The 19,931-nt window shown below is 39.8% G+C and overlaps 2 protein-coding genes across 2 annotated transcripts; both read left to right on the top strand.

Annotated features, from left to right (window-relative positions):
• The first annotated feature begins 793 nt into the window (after window positions 1-793).
• On the top strand, window positions 794-7,719 carry LOC134222158 (protein slit-like). Its single transcript, XM_062701303.1, has 10 exons — window positions 794-838; window positions 894-946; window positions 1,922-2,287; window positions 2,350-2,565; window positions 2,638-3,465; window positions 3,512-4,142; window positions 4,204-4,318; window positions 6,880-7,025; window positions 7,090-7,156; window positions 7,235-7,719. Exons 1-10 carry the CDS (start codon window positions 794-796, stop codon window positions 7,717-7,719), a joined length of 2,952 nt encoding a protein of 983 aa, XP_062557287.1.
• Window positions 7,720-14,949: 7,230 nt separating this feature from the next.
• On the top strand, window positions 14,950-19,718 carry LOC134227986 (uncharacterized). The gene is made up of 3 exons (XM_062709718.1): window positions 14,950-15,154; window positions 18,932-18,991; window positions 19,055-19,718. Exons 1-3 carry the CDS (start codon window positions 15,063-15,065, stop codon window positions 19,689-19,691), a joined length of 789 nt encoding a protein of 262 aa, XP_062565702.1. The 5' UTR covers window positions 14,950-15,062; the 3' UTR covers window positions 19,692-19,718.
• The last annotated feature ends 213 nt before the right edge of the window (window positions 19,719-19,931 follow it).

Raw genomic sequence — 19,931 nt, forward strand, 5'->3', positions numbered from 1 at the left:
TAACAGCAACTGATTATCTTCGAGCGTTAAGAATAATCATTGCCCTCGCCTTCTGATCTTCTTTCGACCATCTCGCAGTCTCTGGCTCCGGTTTCTTCTCATTCACCCGTATGCCACAGGTCGACACTGATCAAAAGCATTTCAATTTTATTTTCCACGTTTGGTAATTCTTATTACCCAAACGCGCGATCGAAAACTTTTTCAGCCATTTCGAAATCGTTCGTTTTTTGATAGCACACTGTAATCCCGTACACACGAAGTCGGTACACAACAATGTCTTCGATCACCACCGGCTACAGTTACAGCTCGTTGCACAAAATGGTTCTCACCAGTGGTGCAATTTATCAACAATGCCTGCTGAGTGTGATTCTTTTGTTTGTATTTTCTCAGCTCCTCTTTGCCTATGACAATGCCTTTCAGTCAGAAAGACAAAGCAGGAGTAACTTGGAGGCCAACTCAGTTTGCCAACAGCGGGCTGAAGCTGATGATCATTCGGCACAAATTTCCTGTCTTTGTCCTTCAAGTGATAGTATTCACCCATGCATTTGTATAGGGCAATCACATTCACGCATCAGCGAATGAGCTGAATGGACTGTCACTATGGGCTGCGTGTGCAATGAGAAAGAGGTCTTTTGTTTGCTTTATCTTTTGATTGTTGCTGCTATCAATTTTCAGTTTTCACTGCTAGGAAGTGAGTGTGAAAAACAATGGTATCAATATCCTACAAATTTCAGTCACTGAAGTTGAGAATTCGCACCACTGGTTCTCACTAATTGCTTCGAATCCAGCTTCGATGGAACGAAACACTGCTGGCAATCCGGACACAAACCACCTCCCGGTAATCACTTTTTACCATGTATAACGTTTTCAGCTGCTTTAACCACCCACTGTAGCACAGTCTAACGAGTGGAACAAATTTGCTCCCGCCGAACGACAAGCACAAAGGGTAGCGTCCGCGGAAAACTTTCACACTATTTTTAGCAGAAATCTACCGTTTTCTCCACTATCACTGGGCCAATAACCTGTGGGAGAGTTATCACTGGGGCTTCCCACGGTACACATGGAACCGACACAACTCCGGCAGGGGTATTTCGGACGCGTAAAGTGGACGTCAAACACAAGCGATTCGCTCTCCGCGGTGGTCGTTTATTTACTTCTATTTACATTCAATAAAAGATATTTTAGTTACTAGATAAAGCTTGTCGCTTCAATTCCCTTTGTTCTGCTGTCCGAAACATGTGTGGTACCAAACTGTCAAATCGTATGTATTTTTCCTTCATTGACATTTAGCTCCCCTATCCTCGCCAGCAAAAGATGTTCCGGACAGCGACGACAGCGACAATCTTTATCTAGTAACTAAAATATCTTTTCATTCAACATACAATAGACAACAACATATTCACAGGGCTGGCAAGGGATTATAAACATCGTACACATAACATTAGACTTGTCCAACATTCAACAATTTATGTAGAACATGTGTGACCTTATATTTTTCATTTGTGCTCTTCTCAATTGCTTCCCTGATACTTCTCTAGATAACGTCACATCGAACCCGTTTGAAGATTCCTGTTTTATGTTCTGCTACAAAGCATTCGTGCTCATGATATCCCACTAGGATTAGGTATTACCAATATTTTCAGTATTCATCATACACCTAACAACATCACGTAAAGGTGGTTTCGTAGTGATAGTTAATTGACAGGGAACTATTGTTGTACCACATCAATAAATCATTTTCCAATTAATCTGACCTAAATCTTTTTGGTATCTTTTTTACAGATCGCTTTATGATAATCTCATAAGCTGTGTGATGCCGGATCCTTCGATTTTCTTGCTTCGTTACCTCAACTGTTAGTATTCGCAAAGGATCCTTACGTTCCATGTTCACCCTACTTATTGCACTATTTTTCCTTTCCAGGAACCTTGCCTCGAACCCGTTCCGTTGTAACTGTCATCTGGGTTGGTTCTCAGATTGGCTCCGCAAGAAGCAACTTGGTGGACCTCCGGCACGTTGTGCCTCGCCGGCCAAGGTTCGCGACGTCCCCGTTAAGTTTGCCCATTTCGAGTTCAAGTGCACCTCCGAAGCGGATCAGGGATGCCTCGGGGAAGGCTATTGTCCACCATCGTGCACCTGTACCGGAACGGTGGTACGCTGCTCGCGAAACAAACTGAAAGAAATCCCCAAATCTATTCCGTCCGAAACGACCGAACTGTATTTGGAATCGAACGAAATCTCAATGGTGCATACGAATCGAATCAGTCATCTGAAGTCACTGACGCGATTGTAAGTTAATACAGTTTGTATCAAATGGGGAACCTTAATAAGAATTGAAATTGATTTTACAGGGACCTGAGTAACAACAAGATAGGAATCCTCTCAAACCACACATTTGCCAATCTGAGCCGACTTTCGACGCTCATCATCAGTTATAACAACCTTCAATGCATTCAGCAATATGCTCTCGCAGGACTGAAACACTTGAAGGTACTCTCTTTGCATGGAAACCACATCTCTATGATTCCTGATGGCACCTTTGCGGATCTCCAATCGATCACCCATATGTAAGTCCGCTGAAAATTATATCCGTAGAGTCCTTAACTAACATTTTCCATCATTACAGCGCCCTCCGGAAGCAATCCTCTCTACTGTGACTGTTCCCTGAAATGGCTATCGGAATGGGTAAAACGAGATTATGTTGAACCAGGAATCGCACGTTGTGCTGAACCGGAACTGATGAAGGACAAACTCATCCTGTCCACACCGGCGAGTCAGTTCGTGTGCAAAGGGAAGGTTAGCAACGAGATTCTATCAAAGTGCGACGCTTGCTACATTCCATGCAAGAACAACGCGGTCTGCAAGCCGCTACCCGAGCGTCAATACGAGTGCCAGTGTCCCCCGGGTTATCACAGAGCTCACTGCGAATTTATGATCGATGCCTGCTATGGCAATCCATGCAGAAATAATGGAACGTGCACGGTTCTGGAGGAGGGACGGTTCAGCTGTCAGTGCGTATCTGGCTTTTCTGGTGCCAGATGTGAAATCAACATCGATGACTGCACCGGCCACAAATGCCAGAATAATGCCACATGCGTGGACGGTGTTAACTCATACAGTTGTTCCTGTGTTCCGGGTTACACTGGCCAGTTCTGCGACTCAAAGATTGAGTTTTGCGGGAAGGATTTCAACCCATGCCAGAATGGCGCCAAATGCGTCGACCATTCAACTCACTACAGCTGTGAATGTGTACCGGGATATCGAGGTCTTAATTGTTCGGAAAATATTGACGATTGCGTCAATCACATGTGCCAGAATGGAGGCACCTGTGTCGATGGTATCAATGACTACTTTTTGCAAATGCCCTCTGAGTTTACTGGAAAGTTCTGCGAAGGAACTCCGATGGTGGCCATGCTCTATCCTCAGACGTCACCTTGTCAACAACACGAATGCAAATTTGGTGTTTTGTTTCCAACCGAATCCGTCAAGTGCTGACTACGTTTGCAAATGCAGCCCAGGCTATTCCGGAAAACGGTGCGAGTATCTGACCAGTTTGACATTCCTCCATAATAATTCATTCGTAGAATTGGAGCCGCTACGCACAAAACCAGAGGCGAATGTGACTATCGTCTTCAGTAGTACCCAACAGAACGGAGTGTTGATGTATGACGGTAACAATGACCACTTGGCAGTTGAGTTGTTCAACGGTAGAATAAGAGTCAGTTACGACGTCGGAAACTATCCCGTTTCCACGATGTATAGCTTCGAGATGGTAGCCGATGGGAAATATCACATGGTAGAGCTGTTAGCTATCAAGAAGAACTTTACGCTTCGTGTGGATCGAGGTTTAGCTCGATCGATTATCAACGAGGGATCGAAGGAATATCTCAAGCTGACGACTCCCATGTTCCTCGGAGGACTATCGCCGGAACCAGGCCAGCAAGCTTACAAGTTGTGGCATCTCCGGAATCTAACCAGCTTCAAGGGATGCATGAAGGAGGTTTGGATCAATCACAAACAAGTCGATTTTCTGAATGCCGCTCGCCAGCAAAAGGTAACACCGGGCTGCGCTTTGCTCGATGCCGAGAATGACGGTGAAATGGAGGAGGATTTCATGCAGGAGACGCCGATGATTCTGAAGGAGGTATGTGTTTGATATTGATTTTGGCGAAACGGTGGCTAATTTTGAACTTTTATCGAACTAGGTGGATCCATGCGACAATCACCAGTGTAAGAGAGGCGGCAAATGCATACCGAACGGTCGAGGCGGCTACTCGTGCAAATGTAAAAACGGGGCCAAGGGCAAATTCTGCGACCAAGGTGAGGGCACTGTATCGGTTGTCGTCGACGAGGACCCGTTTAAAGCTCCCTCTTCCGGTATACAAACAAATCATGATTCTGATTCTAATATTTTTTATTAATTATCTTTATGTTGTCTAAATTTTTTGGTTGCTGTTGGTGGAATATTTCCGTGGCTGATAAATTGACCCTATTGCCCTGATTCGCGATTTCGATTATTGGTTGGGAATAAGCTGTAATTGCATACTGTTTCAGAAATCCTGATCAAATGACAAACTTCGTTCTACAAATTTGAAAATCAATACCCAATATCCATCAATAATCACTGTTCATTTATTAGTCCTCCGCATGTACATGCTTAGGTACTGATCATTCATTCTCCTCTTGAACTTAAATCAGCAAATAAAACCGCTAGTTCCAAGCTCGTGATACCTGCTTCGACTTAAACAAGCATTTCTCCAGACGGCACACAAGATTCTTCCAGCTTCCTTATGACTGAACCATGGAAATTTCTTCTGAAAGCCCTTCATTCAAGAAGGCGGTCTTCACGTACATTTGATGGACGAACATCCCTTCATGATTCGCCACCGCCAAGACGGTGCGAAGGGTGTCTAATTTCGCGACCGGTGAACAAGTTTCACTGTAGTCGAAACCTCTTCGTTAACCAAAGGCTACAAGGTCTAAAGCATTTGACCCAACAAACGGTTTGGCCGAATTCCATCTAGCCTAAAGATATTTGGATGAAGAGTCATTTGGTACATTGGGCCGAATAGTTCTTCTGGCTGAAAAACAATGGTTGACCGAACAGCTCAATTGGGCGAAAATTCCGTTCGGCCGAAATGATCTTTTAGCAGAAGGGGCCATTTGGTCGAAACGAACATTGGGCCGAAAGTGTCGTTTAGCTGAACTGGTCACTTTTGTGGCAAAAAAATGTATAGCTGAATTGGTCATGTGGCAGAAAATGCCGTTTGGGGTAATGGTTGTTTTGCAGTAACGGCATTTTCAGGCCATATGGTCCCTTCTGACAAACAAACATTCAGACGGCATTTACACACACAGCTGAAAGTATGCTCTTTCGGGCAGAAATACACTCTTTTGCGGGAGAATGGGACTACCCACAAATGGAGTAAAATTTGATGCATAAAAAGGATAAGTTTTACACACCTTTCCTGTTTTTATGCATAAATGTTCATCATTTGTGAATAAAAGTTAGTCATAATTGTGCATAATATTTGTTCCTTTTATGTGTAGTCTCATTCTCCCACGAAAGAGCGTACTTTGAAGTCATAATTGAATACTTTATAGTCAAAAGAGCATACTTCAAAGTCTTTTGTGTGTAAACTTTTTTAGCAGTGTACGGTCAATGATTTGTTCGGTCAAACGACATTTTCGGCCAAACGGCTATTTCGTTTGGCCTGTGCGAACAAACATTTTTTGCCAAATTATCAATTCGGCCGAATGTCTCTTTTGGCTGTATGTCGCTTTCGGCCAAATTTGCATTTTCGGTCCAACCATTTCGACGTAATAAAGTTTTGGACAAACGTTCAATTCCGCTGAATGGAATTCGGCTAGATGACTTCGGCTTAACGTGCTATTTGGCCAAGTGACATACGCACAAATGACCTTCCGCCGAATGACTTTCGGCTAAAAAGACGGAAAGGGCCATTTAGCCGAAAGGCCACAAAGGCCGACAGGTGTCATTTGGTCGAACAAACCATTAGGCCTAAATCCATCTGCAAAAAAAAAGGCATTTAGTCGAAATTGACATACAGCTGAAAATGTCTTTCAGCCGAGCTGGTCATTTGGCCGAAAAAGTTGTTTGGTCAAATAGGTCATTTAACCGAAAATACCATTTGCTGAAATAGTCGTTTAAACGAAATGATTGTTTGGCAGAAAGGCTATTTGGCCGAAAATGCCATTTGGCTGAACAGTTGGCCATTGTTATTGTTGTTTTTTGTTTATTGTGTGATTTGCTAGACAGGCGCCACCGGACGCACCTTTCGCTCTAGCTCATGACTGAAGATCAACATTGTCCAGGCTACACTACCAGCTTAGTACCCTTAACTAGCGGTCGATTGTCATGGGCAGATCCGTCGAAGCGTGAGCATTGGAACGCAAAAAAACTATAATGCTGTCCAATGAGCAGCTCGAAGTAGCTCGAAGTTGTTCCTGTCCTTCTTGTTCTTTTTTGTTAAAAAATGGGCATGAGAGGGATGGGACGAACTTCGAGCTACTTCAACTGCTCGATGAACAACACTATAGTTCTCTCTATTGCGTAGTTTTTGTTTTCATTCGATTATCGTTTCTTCGACATATTGCCGACCGACTTATGAAGCCTGATGTGTATTTACATATAGGCTTTGAACATAAACTTTATATCTGAGTTATCAGCACATGGAAATCTTCAACCGAATGCTTGGATTAGAATTTCGCTCCAACAAACCACAAAAACTCGTAAAAAATCCGCTAAAACGGAAGAGTTGAACTCGTGCATGTATTTTTTTAGTAGTTTTCCCGGTAGATTTTGACCACTATTTTCTGTATTCGATAACTCATGTATCCTCCCATATCTACCTCTACAGCGGGATCGTCCACGTGTCGGAAGGAGCAAGTCAGAGAGTACTACACCGAAAACGACTGCCGCTCCAGGCAACCACTCAAGTACGCAAAATGCATCGGCGGATGCGGAAATCAGTGCTGCGCCGCCAAAGTCGTACGACGGAGAAAAGTAAGTCCCCGTCAGTTGTCGTCAAATGTTTCGTTAACTCACTAACCTTTCTCCTATTTCTCAGGTACGCATGGTGTGCAGCAACAATACCAAATACATTAAGCACCTGGACATCGTGCGCAAATGCCATTGTACAAAGAAATGCTACTGACTGCAAGACGCGACTACCCGAACAACATCAATAGTAATAACAACACCAATACCAGCAGCAGTGCAAGTAGCAGCATTCGATAGTGTAGGATTAGAATCAACTAGGTTAGGCGATAGAGTAAGCAGAAACGTTAGTTCTAGTGAGAAATGGGTCAATTTCGAGACCGACTTTGATGAGGACGAGATGATGCAGAATGACGATGCGGGGGTGGTGGGTGAAACGACGCTGGACGAAACCAGCGAACCGATGGATGACTTCCAGAAGATTATGAAGCAACTGCAACAGTTGCAGACGAAGCCGTTATTTACGCAAGAGGAAGACGAAGAAGTCAAAGAAGACGATGATCTTTTCGATGATGAGGAAAATTATGAAGACATCCATTCTTTGATCCAAAAGCAAAAGCTAAACGATGAGGATAGCAAAAAGAAAGTGTTTGACGATGAAGACGATGACTATTATGATGACTACAGCGATGAAGAGTTCGATGGAAAGAAAAGTGAGCAGAAACCATCAGTAAGTTCGTCATCGGACGGTAAAATGTGATGCAAAGATTTCATAAAGGGTAAGACGGCGACGCATCGTTTCAAGTCGCGTTTCGACGATTTTGCTGACGAAGGCGAAGAGTTGTTATCGTCTGGTAGCCGTAAGCTGCGGAAGAATGACTCAATTAAGGTAATCTCAACGCCGAATGGAAAGGTGGGAATTGTATATAAAAGTAGAACCAAAATCTGCTGAAGATGATAAGACAAAGAAGTCCAACGAGAGCCAAAGTGGAGGAGCGTTTGAAGTTCATCAAAAAATTACGCCGGTAATGACGGCCGATGGTAAAGTGGCTCTTCTGTACCGTGGTGCCTCGGATAACAGCGAATCGTTCCGGAACAAGTATGAACCCATTACCGATAAGGACATCCTGACACAACTGATCGACAATAATAACAAAGAGTACTACTAGTAGCAGTAGCAGTAATGTTCACAACAGTATTAAAAATATTACCACAAAAATAGTATTTATAATAAGTAATTACGATAGTTATGATAGTTTTAATAGAAACAGCAACAATGTGATCATAGACCCGGCGACGATCGAATCTGATTCGGTCGACAGCTCCGTCAACAATAGGCATCTAACTAGCGGGCTCAAACCGGAACCCGTGTCTCACGAACCGATTTTGTCACACGTGACGGATCAACAAAGTACTTTTACTACTACTGCCACTATTACTACTACCAATACTACTACAACGACGGCGTTACTCTCTCGTCTAGAGGATGACACGCTGAACCCAAGTCAGATGAAACTGACCAGCAAGAACGCCAGAGAACACCCTTCAGATCAATCGTCCTCTGTCGGAGGTTTTAGGAATTAAGAAAAACTTGTACCTAGACGCTAGTGTAAAAATACCAAATATAGAAACGTCAACCCATAAAATGAGAATTACCAACAGTAACAACCTCTATCGTCATTACTAAAGTAGCATCAATGGCAACGACAATGGCACCAGTTCCAACAGGATTGTTAGCAACTATGTCAACAGAAACTTCCGAAACAATGCCAACATCGAATACGAGGACAGATTGTCCTCAGGAGATCGGAGGGGCTACAGTGTCAACGGATACAGCCAGTCTCGATTCTCTATCAATCGCCGAACCACGCCGCCGTTACCGCCTCGCATCATCAAAGAAGAAAGCGAGGAAGACTGGAGCAACGACAACTCGGTCCCAGAGGTGATAAATTTGGCCATAATTCCAGCTTTCGAGCATGAAATAGAGGAGAAATATCTGCGGCCACATGGCGATGACCACTATCACAGACGACACAAGCACCACTACAACAACGTGGCCCCAGGTCATCCACCGTGCACTGTGCCATGCAGGTCATCGTGGCCTGTGTTGTATTAGGAACGTTCTTCGGCATAGCTGGGGCATTTTTTCGATCAAGGATCATCGACCAAATTCAGGTACTCTATTGGTAGAATTTGCACGGTATTCGGTTGAGAATGAACCCCCCAAGCAATGGTACTAAACGGAATTATCAGAACTATGTCTACCGGCTGCACAACCAACTGATGGGTAGCTAGTAGAATGTATCTCAATTGAATACCACAATAGCAACCATCTCAAGCTAATACTAGAGAAGCAATCCTAAACCGTAAGATACAAAGATTTGACTGTGTGGTGGTACTTTGTCGTGTTGAATGTCGTAGTTTACTTGAGGATCAATAATCATAATGAAAAAATGGGAGTAAGACTTTCAGTTTTCCGAGAGCAAAGCATGTTTCATGATTGCATAAAACGTAGTGCGCCTTTTTCAAGTCGATATAGAGGATCTATACATAATACTCCGGCTTTGGTCTCAGATAAATAAAAGTCATAACATCAATTTTTCGTACTGTACATGATCTCCATCAAGTTAGTTATTGATACACTGGATACAATAGCTGAACCTTATTGGCGTTGAACGGATCACCCCAAACTGAATGTGTAAAATAATAGAATATGAAGTGTCTGTAAGGCATACAACAAACCGATTCATCCAACCAACGACAGTCGATAGTCCTGCTTCTGTTATTTCATTATTGAAATCGGAAAACGACATGGTTGATTTATCAAAAAATACAATTGTTATATAGCTAGTATTAAAACTAATTTATTGGAACAAAACAAAACGTCTCCTATGTCAATAATTGTAAAATATTTTTGTACATCTCACTTGCCATTCAATTTCACGTTACATTATCATAAACTCATCAGAACAAAAAGATGCATCATCTGTAACGATAGCCATGTTTCAATTGAACATAACATGATGAAAACAAAATGGAAAAAAATGAACACACAACACAAAAAGGGTAGTCGCGCGAAAAAAAGCAAAACGTTATTTTTATCGAAATCAAGAGATAGAAATTGAACGAGCATTTATTTAAGTGATAGGATACGGATAGTAAACTGTTTTTTAATTGGAATAGCAGAATGGAGGAATGTCGATGCGAGATGTTGAAACACATTGCATTCAAGAAACATGACGAAGAACGAACGAACAAACAAAAAAAAAATGTAAATCTTGCCTTTTTCAAAACGAAGAAAATTTGATAGAAACGAACGATCATCCAACAGAACGGTTTATCAAGGAGGTAAAATATTATCAAGCAAATATTTTTTAAATGCTGAAGTATCAGTAACACGCAGGCATATAAATTGGAAGGTATATTTTATTAACAGTGCAAAATCGTAGCTAATGAAAATCCTGTTGATTAGTTTTGGCAGAAGTATTTATTATCATTATAATCCTGATTTTAGTTATTACCTGAAAAAAAATCTTATACTCATCTAATTACTACAGAGAGGTGTCTCCCAATGTATCCCGTAGACTACGTAACATCGTTACAAAACCATAGTAAACAAATTAAGTAATTAAGAAGGGGTTTGCATGGCCTCACCGAGCGCGCTGCTGGCGGAGAACTACATTAAACACTGCAACTTTTAATCGACTGTACTCAGATGTATTTCCACCATACTATTCAAAGCCTCTCAATTCTGTATCCTTTACAACCATCATCGTCATAATCATTTCCCCCCTCTAGATCAAACCAAAACCAGCCCAGAGCAGAGATATAAGACAATGCAGAAGAAATAACAATCGAACGATGTATTGATGGTCTACCAAAATGGAGTTACTTTACCATATGTGGATGTTAATAAACGGCTAAATATATTTATATTTTTCCTTTTAGTACGCGAGATTTCATTCATTTTTGGACTGCAATCGATTGTATGAATGTTGCCATTGATAAGCATTTTCTTTAAAATTTCAAGATTGAGCTTTATGTTAACCTGTTTGTTACAAAACGTATAAAATAACTGAATTTGCTCTTTTTAAATTATCGAAATCGAATATTATTTTATTTACCCCCATGTATTATAAAGAATAGCAGCTAAAATATACTGTCTCATACAGAAATTTTATTTAACATGAATGTTTTCTTAAAGTCCGAACTCATGACTCTTGTTTAGTGTTGTAGAATGTCATCGATGATATCATAACGCTTGAGTAGTTCAAGACGGCCTAGTGGTTACCGCTTCTGCCTTATAAGCAGGAGGTTTTGGGTTCAATTCCAAGCTCGTCCCTTTCCTACTTTGTATTTCTATCTTAGTTCTTTCTGTGTTTCACGTTCTACCAAAACGATTCCTAATGTTATAAGGGTCTGTTCACAAATTACGTAACGCAAACATCCGAGTTTTCGACCCCCTCTCTCCCCCTCGTAACAAAAAGTAGCATTTTTGGAACCCCCACCCTCCGCCATATAACGCGTTACTGAGAAAATTTTAATGTCGTTTTTTTCTTTCTGTGAAGCATGTGAGTTTTGGTATTTATTGAACACCGTTATAACGAACGGCTCATGATTAAAATCAAGGATATCAAGAATGCAGCTAAATAAAAATAAAATAGAATTTGCGACCATGGCCATTCACATTTTAGTTTAGCGGGACTGATCTGTCGAGAAATACAATATTCGCTTGGTGTTTTTACGCATAACTCTCCCGCTATGTGCTTGAATTGACTAACACGATAACGAAAGACAAATTATTTGGAGTGGTTGGGCTAAAATGCAACTGCTTAGAATGAAAACTCTCTGGGTTGCCTTTATAAACTTTGGCTTGGTTTGGGAGATCTAATCATGAAATACAATACCAATAAAAGCGTTATTCCCCAGGTCGTTCCATAAAATAATAAAGACATCGTGAATATTCATCGTGAGACAAAAATGCCTCGAAATTTAGCAAATTTCGAACAAAACTCAACTCTGAGATGAAAAGTAAAAAACAACAAATACTAGCCTGGAACAATTATGGGTAGTATGGAAAAGTTGATACATATTCATCGTCTTGATCAAGATATATTAGCAAATTACCTCACACACTAACTTTTTCTTTCTCGAGCTCGGCAAAATCGGGCACCGCTGTAGTTCAGTCAATTTCAGAACTGAACTTCGGCAGAACATTTGGTTTATTACTGATTTCCGGTTAAATATTAACCTATCTCAGCAACTGAAACGTCGCTTTTACTGAGATCTTGGCAAAAATCATGTTTGCTGAAACTCGGCGGTGCCACCTCAGGAAAATGAACAAAAATGCTGAGATCTCAGTGAAAAAAATTAAGTGTGCAATCAGTGATTAAAACCCTTTAAAATTAATTTTATTCGAGTTACGCGTAACTTTTGGTAATACCCACCCCTCCCCCCTCTTTTAATGTAACAAAGTATAACGCAAGTTGGACCTCCCCCCTCCCCCCAGAAGCGTTACGTAATTTGTGAACAGACCCTAACCTCCCACACAATCCCAAAACCTCCCGTGGCACCTACGAGAGGTCGTAGAGTTCTCTGCATATTTCTTAAATAGGAGTCCAACTAACCATCCTTCCCCTTCCTCAGCATTCGCAAGGACGTGGCCAGGACAAATCTCGACTATTCTCGGGTACTTATTCAAAAGGACGTATGTGATTTTGTAAACAAAGATTCAATCGTCGATTTGTCCAATCTGATGGCAGTCCCACGCAAACCAACACCACCAACAGGTAGCCGAAGGCTTCCCCTATCTGTCTGTGGTGATGGTTTGCGTGAATGCTATCAGATTGGACAAATCGACGTTAATCTTTGTTTAAAATCACATTCATCTGAATAAATACCAATGAAGAATGCATTACTTCCATCTAAGAGATAGTGATTAGTCTTAAATCAATAGCTGTGGTAACGGATGAAAGTGATGCTACTCTCATACAATATTGGCTTGAACCACCTACGAATTTGTGCGAATTGCTTAATGTTAATGCTAATGCTAAATATCATAACGCTTGGGTATCTATGATATTGTCCTGAAGTACATTGCTCTAAATATAACATTTTAGACTAGAGAGTGAAATCTCTACAGAATGTCATTTGAATGACGTTTTGCCTCTGACTCCTCAGATTACACATCTACAGCAATATATTGTTAGACAAAGTTCTAGGCACATTTTAGCGTTCGTTATGTTTCATGAGTTAACATCTAGCTTATAAAAAGGTTCTAAAAAACTAAGATTAATCCACCTAGCGGTGACGATGCCTTTCTCGATTCAATCGTTTGGTTTCGCCTTAGGGGTCGTACACTAATTACGTAAGCACTTATAGGGGAAGAGAGGGTCTGCCATTTTCTTACGCTCCATATAAAAAAATGATTTGTTTGGGAAAAATCTTACAGGGGGGAGGGAGGGTTGAAAAACCCAGAAAAATTGCTTACGTAATTAGTGTACGGCTCCTTAGTGTGATACATATCAAGACAAAATTTTCAAAACGACTTATCTGCTTTTGTAAACAAAGATTCAAACGACGATTCGACGAATCTGATAGCTCTCCCAAGCAAACCAACACCACCAATAGGAAGGATAAGGTTTCCGCTACCTGTTGATGGTGTTGGTTTGCGTGGGTCAGATTCGTCAATCATCGTTGAATCTCAATCATAATCTTGATATCATAAATAATTGCCTATTACGGCTCTTGCAAACGCTGTATAGCGAATCAACCAACCAAGCTTTATATGGTGTAACACACCATTTTCTTCATAACTTGAACGCAATGACCGAACGTCATTATATTGAATAGTGATCAACTAGAATTTGTCCCCCGTCGAATGCAACTTGTTGCGAAAAAATCAGTTAACAAATTTATTAAAAGGTGGCATACACACGGACTGATAGACATTTGTTCAGTTCGACGAGCTGAGTCGATTGATAGGGGAACGTGGGGTAGGATGCCCACTTAAGGAAAATGCAATTTTTCATCAATTCAGCCCGTTTTCACCAGCGCAAACTGAAGAACAGCTTATCTGCTACTGACTACCGATGACAGTTATCTAATTTAACATTTTATTGTACAGAAATTTGATTTTTAAAAAGCACCCGCAAAAAATTGATTTTGAAATCATGCGGGGTGAGATCCGCCAGTGGATGGGTTAAAACGCGCATGTGCTCATTTGCTGATTTTCATTTTAATTGCCTACATTAAGGCAATAAACCAAATGTTTCAGCTGTTTCGCTCATAAGAAATGAGCATGGGTATACTGCCCCACAGCGACCTCAGAAGTTTGAGTGCCCATAAAATCGTTTTAAGACCAATTTTGACGATGATTTCGTTAGGAACATAAAGAATACGTGTAAGCAGCATGGCTCATTAGGCGTTCTGCGAGCGTGTACGCACACTCACATTTCACTCACACTTTTACTCAGTTTGTTTGCAACCACTAGCAGCTGTCACGGCAAAATCAAACGGGATTGTTTGCAACCACGAACCGTGCGTTCGTGTTGGTGAGAAATGTTGGCGAGACTCTAATGGCTTAATTTTCAATTTATCAATGTATAACAGTAATAGAAAGACTAAAAGCCACCGAGCCAAAATTGCATCAAAACATGCATAAATCGTTTTTTTTTCAGTTTTTCATGTATAGTGAAATCATGAAATGTATTTATCCAATGGCAATAATGTTAAGTAATCTCATGTTTACAAAAGATAAGTAAAATTTGCCTAGCTTTTGGTTTGTTTCTATTCAAAATTTAGTATATTTTACTTAACATTAAGTAAAATTTACTCAACTTCCAGAAAAAATTGCCTAATTTTGGGTTCCCACACTAAACTTAATATTAGGTACTTTTTTTCTAACCGCGTAGTCATGATTTACTTTAATTTGCCTGACTTTTATTATGCGTGTAATAGCATATGCACGAACCTTCATATCTTGCTTAAATATAACAGTTTTGCCTTTCAAGTAGTATACATTTGTTTACCTCATTCAAGTTCAAATAATGTGGTAAAAATATTTAGTGTTTTTAGAAGTCATTCACTATAAAGGAACGTAAAATGGCACTAAATCGAAAGGGAAAAGCTGCTCAAAATGGAAAATCCTCAAAAACCATCCGCAACGTTCTTGTTCAGCCCTTCAAAGTTGAATGGTAAGTTTCGTGTCCGGACTGTTTCTAGCACCGTCTCCCGGTGTGACACAGTCTAATTTAAAACAAGATCATAGGGTAAACTGATTAATAGTGGACCCCAAGCTAATAGTAGGAGGCATTTGAAGAGCATAACACGAAAACAGAAAAAGAAATGAAGTCATGCCCAAAGAACTTCTTCAATTACGTTAAATCAAAATTAAAATTAGACAATTTTTCGTCATCCATGTATTTAGATGAACTTTTTGGTCCTCCGGAGACGAGCCAGCCTCGGGCTGAAAGTCTTCTTAATAAAGACAAAAAAAAAGAACTTTTAAGATTTCTTCCAAGAAATATACACCATTATGGTTGTTCGAACAACTTCACACACGTTCAAACAAAGCAGCAACCACAGCGTTTTCTTGAGGGCGGAGTCAATGTTCGTCAAACTGCTTGACTGGTGTGTACGCTGCATTAGGGATTTAGGAGTGATTTTAGATTCGAAACTAACTCTTATTGATCTTGTTATAGTGATTAACAAGAGTTAGTTCATTCACAAAGCTAATAATATGGTACACGGATAAATTAATATAAGCGAAATAGATTAATTTTTAATCTAAAACCATATTCGGTCCATCCACTCATTGCAATGATTATTTTTCATTTAATCTTTCAAAGAATAAAATGAATTTAATCATTGTTAGGATTTCTTTCACCCAATTTTTAAATGGCGGCATACTTATTATTGTTTACAATATGAATTAAGTAAAAATATTCAACGAAATAGAAAAACAATTGTGATATGCGAACAAATCGCATCAATTAAAATTTCTTCAAGTTATTGCCTTCGGTCAGGCATTCGTGAAAAACCCACCCTTCGGTATTGATGTTTTGGAATATCTGTTAGTAGTTTAAGCAGAAAGTTTCTGCCGTTTCGGCAATCCGGCATTGTGACGCGACCGATTTTTCCGCCCTCCATTCCAATATTATGAAAAAAATATGCCGATGGTTCCAACAGTTATCGCTTTTATGGCATAATGCCGGTTCGCCGAAACGTTGGGATTATTTCGTCATAATGCTTTGTAAATCAAATTTAAGGATGTTTCGATTTAATGTCACAGCACTTTTTCATCATGTATACCCGACAATATTCCGGAAGCGTTCGAACCCACTGAAATTAAACCAAAATAAAATTTTGATAATATGGCTGCATCTTACCGTCCTAAAGTTGATAAAATAATTGAAGTCCCATAAGTGGGAAGTCGCTAAGCGTTTCAAAGAATAAATTTCATAAAAACATCGCAACGCTTAAAATAAAAGCGGATAAAGTTACACTTTAATCTAATAGAAGAATAAAATTGAAAAATGTTTAAAAATGAATAAAAAATAAGCTAATTAGCTTTTTTATTTTTATCCGTGTAGGCTGTATCAAGCGTTTTTGCTTCAACTTTCAGGATCCCTACACAATCAAAACACTACATATTTCATATATAGCACACATGAAGAAAGAATAGAATCAGTACAAAAACTATTTCTATTATACGCTCTTCGTAAATTGGCATCTTATGCAGCACGTTGCATGCTTATAAGTATACAAACATTGAAAAAGCGTCGAGAATTTGCAACTGTTCCATTTGTTGACGACATAGTTTCTCAACGTGTTGATTCAACTGAAATTTTATCCAAAATAAATTTTTACATACCTTCTCGGCTACTTCGACATAGAACATTATTTTTAACCAACCACTGTCGTATGAATTACGCCAAATTTGGGCCTCTCAACCGAATTATGGCTATTTACAATCAATACTGCGAAGCTATTGACAACAATGTCAATTTTAAAATCTCGTTTAGTACCGCTTCTAAACTCTAGCCTGCGAATCAGTCTTACGTCAATCCGGTATACTATTGACACAATGTTCGCACTGTGCTAAGATATTTGGAATGCAACTTTCAACCGTAAGTTGCGTTTCGTACTAACCCATAAGCTCAGTAGAATTCACCACTTGGGGGCTAGAACCTTTTTATTCAGAGAAAAATCTTCCACCTGAGCCTGAGGCAGGTTTAAAGTGCGCAGTCGATGGAAGTCGCTACGGTGTTCTTTCATTTATTAAGTGAGGTTCAGGCGCATAAAAGGAAAATAAATTTTCCTTCTCCTTTGTCCTCTCTGTCCAATTTTGTCCTACAAACCAATCAAGTAGTTAAAGTTCACTTACTTTTATTGGTAACTGACAATGCAGACAATTATCAAGTCTAGACAATCGAATCAAGTTAAGTAAAAGGTAGCAGTTTACTTCTTACTATGTCTGAAACTCGATTTATGCATATGCAATGCACAACATGTGATATATTTAGTTCGCAAGAGGTATTGAAGGGTAACCCCTCCCTTCGATGGGGTTTGATTCCACGAAACCAGCATGCTAGACAGGTGCTTTCGCAATTAAGCTACGAAGGACCTCCGTCGTCCTCCGCAACAGGAGAACTCCAATACAATCCAATCCAGAACTAACTCTCTCATGTATTTTTGTACAATGCCAACCAAGTAGGATGAGTATTTATGGAGGTAGATTCTGTTAACAAATGAATGCCATGAAATGTAACTATACTGCCCCCACTCGCATATCAGTCCCATACCGTTTTTTTCGCAAACTGAGATAATAGCCATTGAATTTCCAAATCGCATCTTCCATATGAAACTTAAAAAAAATCTAATAAATTGAAACATCATCGTATCTTGCTAAAGTTTTGCTGAGTTGTTCATCATTCGATAGATTACCGTGAAGCGATTTAGTTTGATCGAAACATTGTATAGTTTTGTGCAATCGAGTCATATAAATTCTTAGTGGGACTGTTATGCGGGTGCTTTCAACATGGGACGCACATGACTTGGTATTTTTTTCACTCATGGGCATACAAAATCACAATTTTTATTATGATTTATGGAAGTTCATTAGTAATGAAGCCTATTGGGTTAACTCAAAAGTGACGAAAATTCAAATGGGACTGTTATGCGAGTGGGGGCAGTATACTGCCGTTATACGCATAACTGTCCCATGTACATAGGAGATCCCAGCAAACATGGGACAAATATGCGTATGACGGCAGTATATGCCCTAATGAAAATGCTTTTTAACAAAAAAAAAAACTTCAAAATGTGCTGCAATTCTATCACAGACAAACAGACATAACACATTGAACACTTGCTCGTCAAAATCATCGTCGTGCAAACACTAACGACATCTGTTGATTTCAGTTAGTTGGGCAAATCACGAACCAGATGGCGGTAGTGAGCAAACGTCAAACTCGAGCAAATCCGATGCGCGCGCTACGAGTGGTCGATTGGCCAACTAATGATTTTTAAATTAACCAGTAAATCAGTGAACGATGGAAATTTTACGAGTGTTATGTCTGTTTGTCTGTGATTCTATGTTAGCCTGTCATTCAAGGTTTTGAGCCAACATCAGGTAAATTCTGAATCGGTTTACACTACCTAAAATACTTTTTTGCATTTGAGACAGTTAGAGGTTTGGTTAGAGGCATCAAAAGTATGGGTTCTTTGGAAAGCTTGACCATAAATAAGCCAAAGAATCGACTGAGATTATCAACCAAAATATGACTTTTGATGGAATAGGTAAATTTTAAAGCTTTTCATATAGAACAAACTTTTTAATTTTCTGAGTAGAATGAAAGAACTGGAAATTGTATGACAAACTTACCTAACTTGACAAAAACTACAAATATTACAAATATGTGACCACTAAAATTAAATACCATTTTACATTATGTCTAATTTGCTTCTAGGCCTTGTGTTGATTCCGAAGATGCAATAAAAGTTATCGAAATGCTCAACGATCTTTCCAGGTATGTAGGAACACAATAAGATTATTTGTATTTATTTGTATGCTCCTCAATTTCTATGTATAGTTCCCAAATTGTTGCTGGCACTAATCCCGTATCACATTTACTAAGTCAAGGTCAAGCATGTGCATTGTTCATTACTTCCGATTTCCATCCGCAAATCCTTGGAAAGCAGATTATTCAAATGGCACGACGACACTCTCCGCATATACAAATCATTGCACCTGAATGTCTCAAATATGGTGGACAGTTGGCGAAGCTGGTTGCCATCCGCAACATATCGAATGGAGAACCGAAAGTAATCAAACTATTGACTTATATTACTGATATTATCAAATCGAAAGGATACGACAAAGAGCAGTGTGAATTGACCAGCGGCACAAGTAAAAAGTCACATGAGGATCCCAAGACAAGAAGCACGTCTCCAGTGGCATTATCACGTTTACACTTGCCACGTCCTGGTGAAGGTGTTCGTGCATTCATTCCGGAGGTTTCAGCGATTGTTAACGAACAAACCACGAACTCGAAACAAGATTGGGGCGAGTATATCGCTCTAAAGCGGAGAAGATCTGAAGCTAAAAATGATACGGAAAATAAGAAGAAATCAAAACCTGCTGCAACACAAAAAACATCGTATATTTCTTTGACTGTTAATCGTATTCAAGGGAATCCTAACAGAAAGAAAGATAGGAAGAATAAATAATTATATTCAATAAAACAGATTCAAAACGGAAGTTAGCTGTACCTTTTTTCTAAAAATTGTACTAAAAATTTTGCACCTCGTGCACAACGTTCTCTCTACATACTGATAGGCTTTTTTTTACGAAAAAGCTTACCTTCCTATATACTTCCTATATACCTGGTCTTACACTCCGTGTTGTCCGGACCAAAATCGATGTAATCCCTTACTCCAGGTCACTCATTTTTGGGCCGCCTATCGCAA

The sequence above is a fragment of the Armigeres subalbatus genome, chromosome 3 (genome assembly GCF_024139115.2).
Source record: "Armigeres subalbatus isolate Guangzhou_Male chromosome 3, GZ_Asu_2, whole genome shotgun sequence".
Lineage (NCBI taxonomy): Eukaryota > Metazoa > Arthropoda > Insecta > Diptera > Culicidae > Armigeres > Armigeres subalbatus.

Excerpts from the sequence above, each read along its gene's own strand:
- LOC134222158 (XM_062701303.1), top strand. The coding sequence starts at position 794 with ATGGAACGAAACACTGCTGGCAATCCGGACACAAACCACCTCCCG. Across the intron at positions 2,288-2,349 it reads CTGAAGTCACTGACGCGATT|GGACCTGAGTAACAACAAGA; the intron begins GTAAGTTAATAC and ends TTGATTTTACAG. Across the intron at positions 7,026-7,089 it reads AAGTCGTACGACGGAGAAAA|GTACGCATGGTGTGCAGCAA; the intron begins GTAAGTCCCCGT and ends CCTATTTCTCAG.
- LOC134227986 (XM_062709718.1), top strand. The coding sequence starts at position 15,063 with ATGGCACTAAATCGAAAGGGAAAAGCTGCTCAAAATGGAAAATCCTCA. Across the intron at positions 15,155-18,931 it reads CAGCCCTTCAAAGTTGAATG|GCCTTGTGTTGATTCCGAAG; the intron begins GTAAGTTTCGTG and ends ATTTGCTTCTAG. Across the intron at positions 18,992-19,054 it reads ATGCTCAACGATCTTTCCAG|TTCCCAAATTGTTGCTGGCA; the intron begins GTATGTAGGAAC and ends TTCTATGTATAG.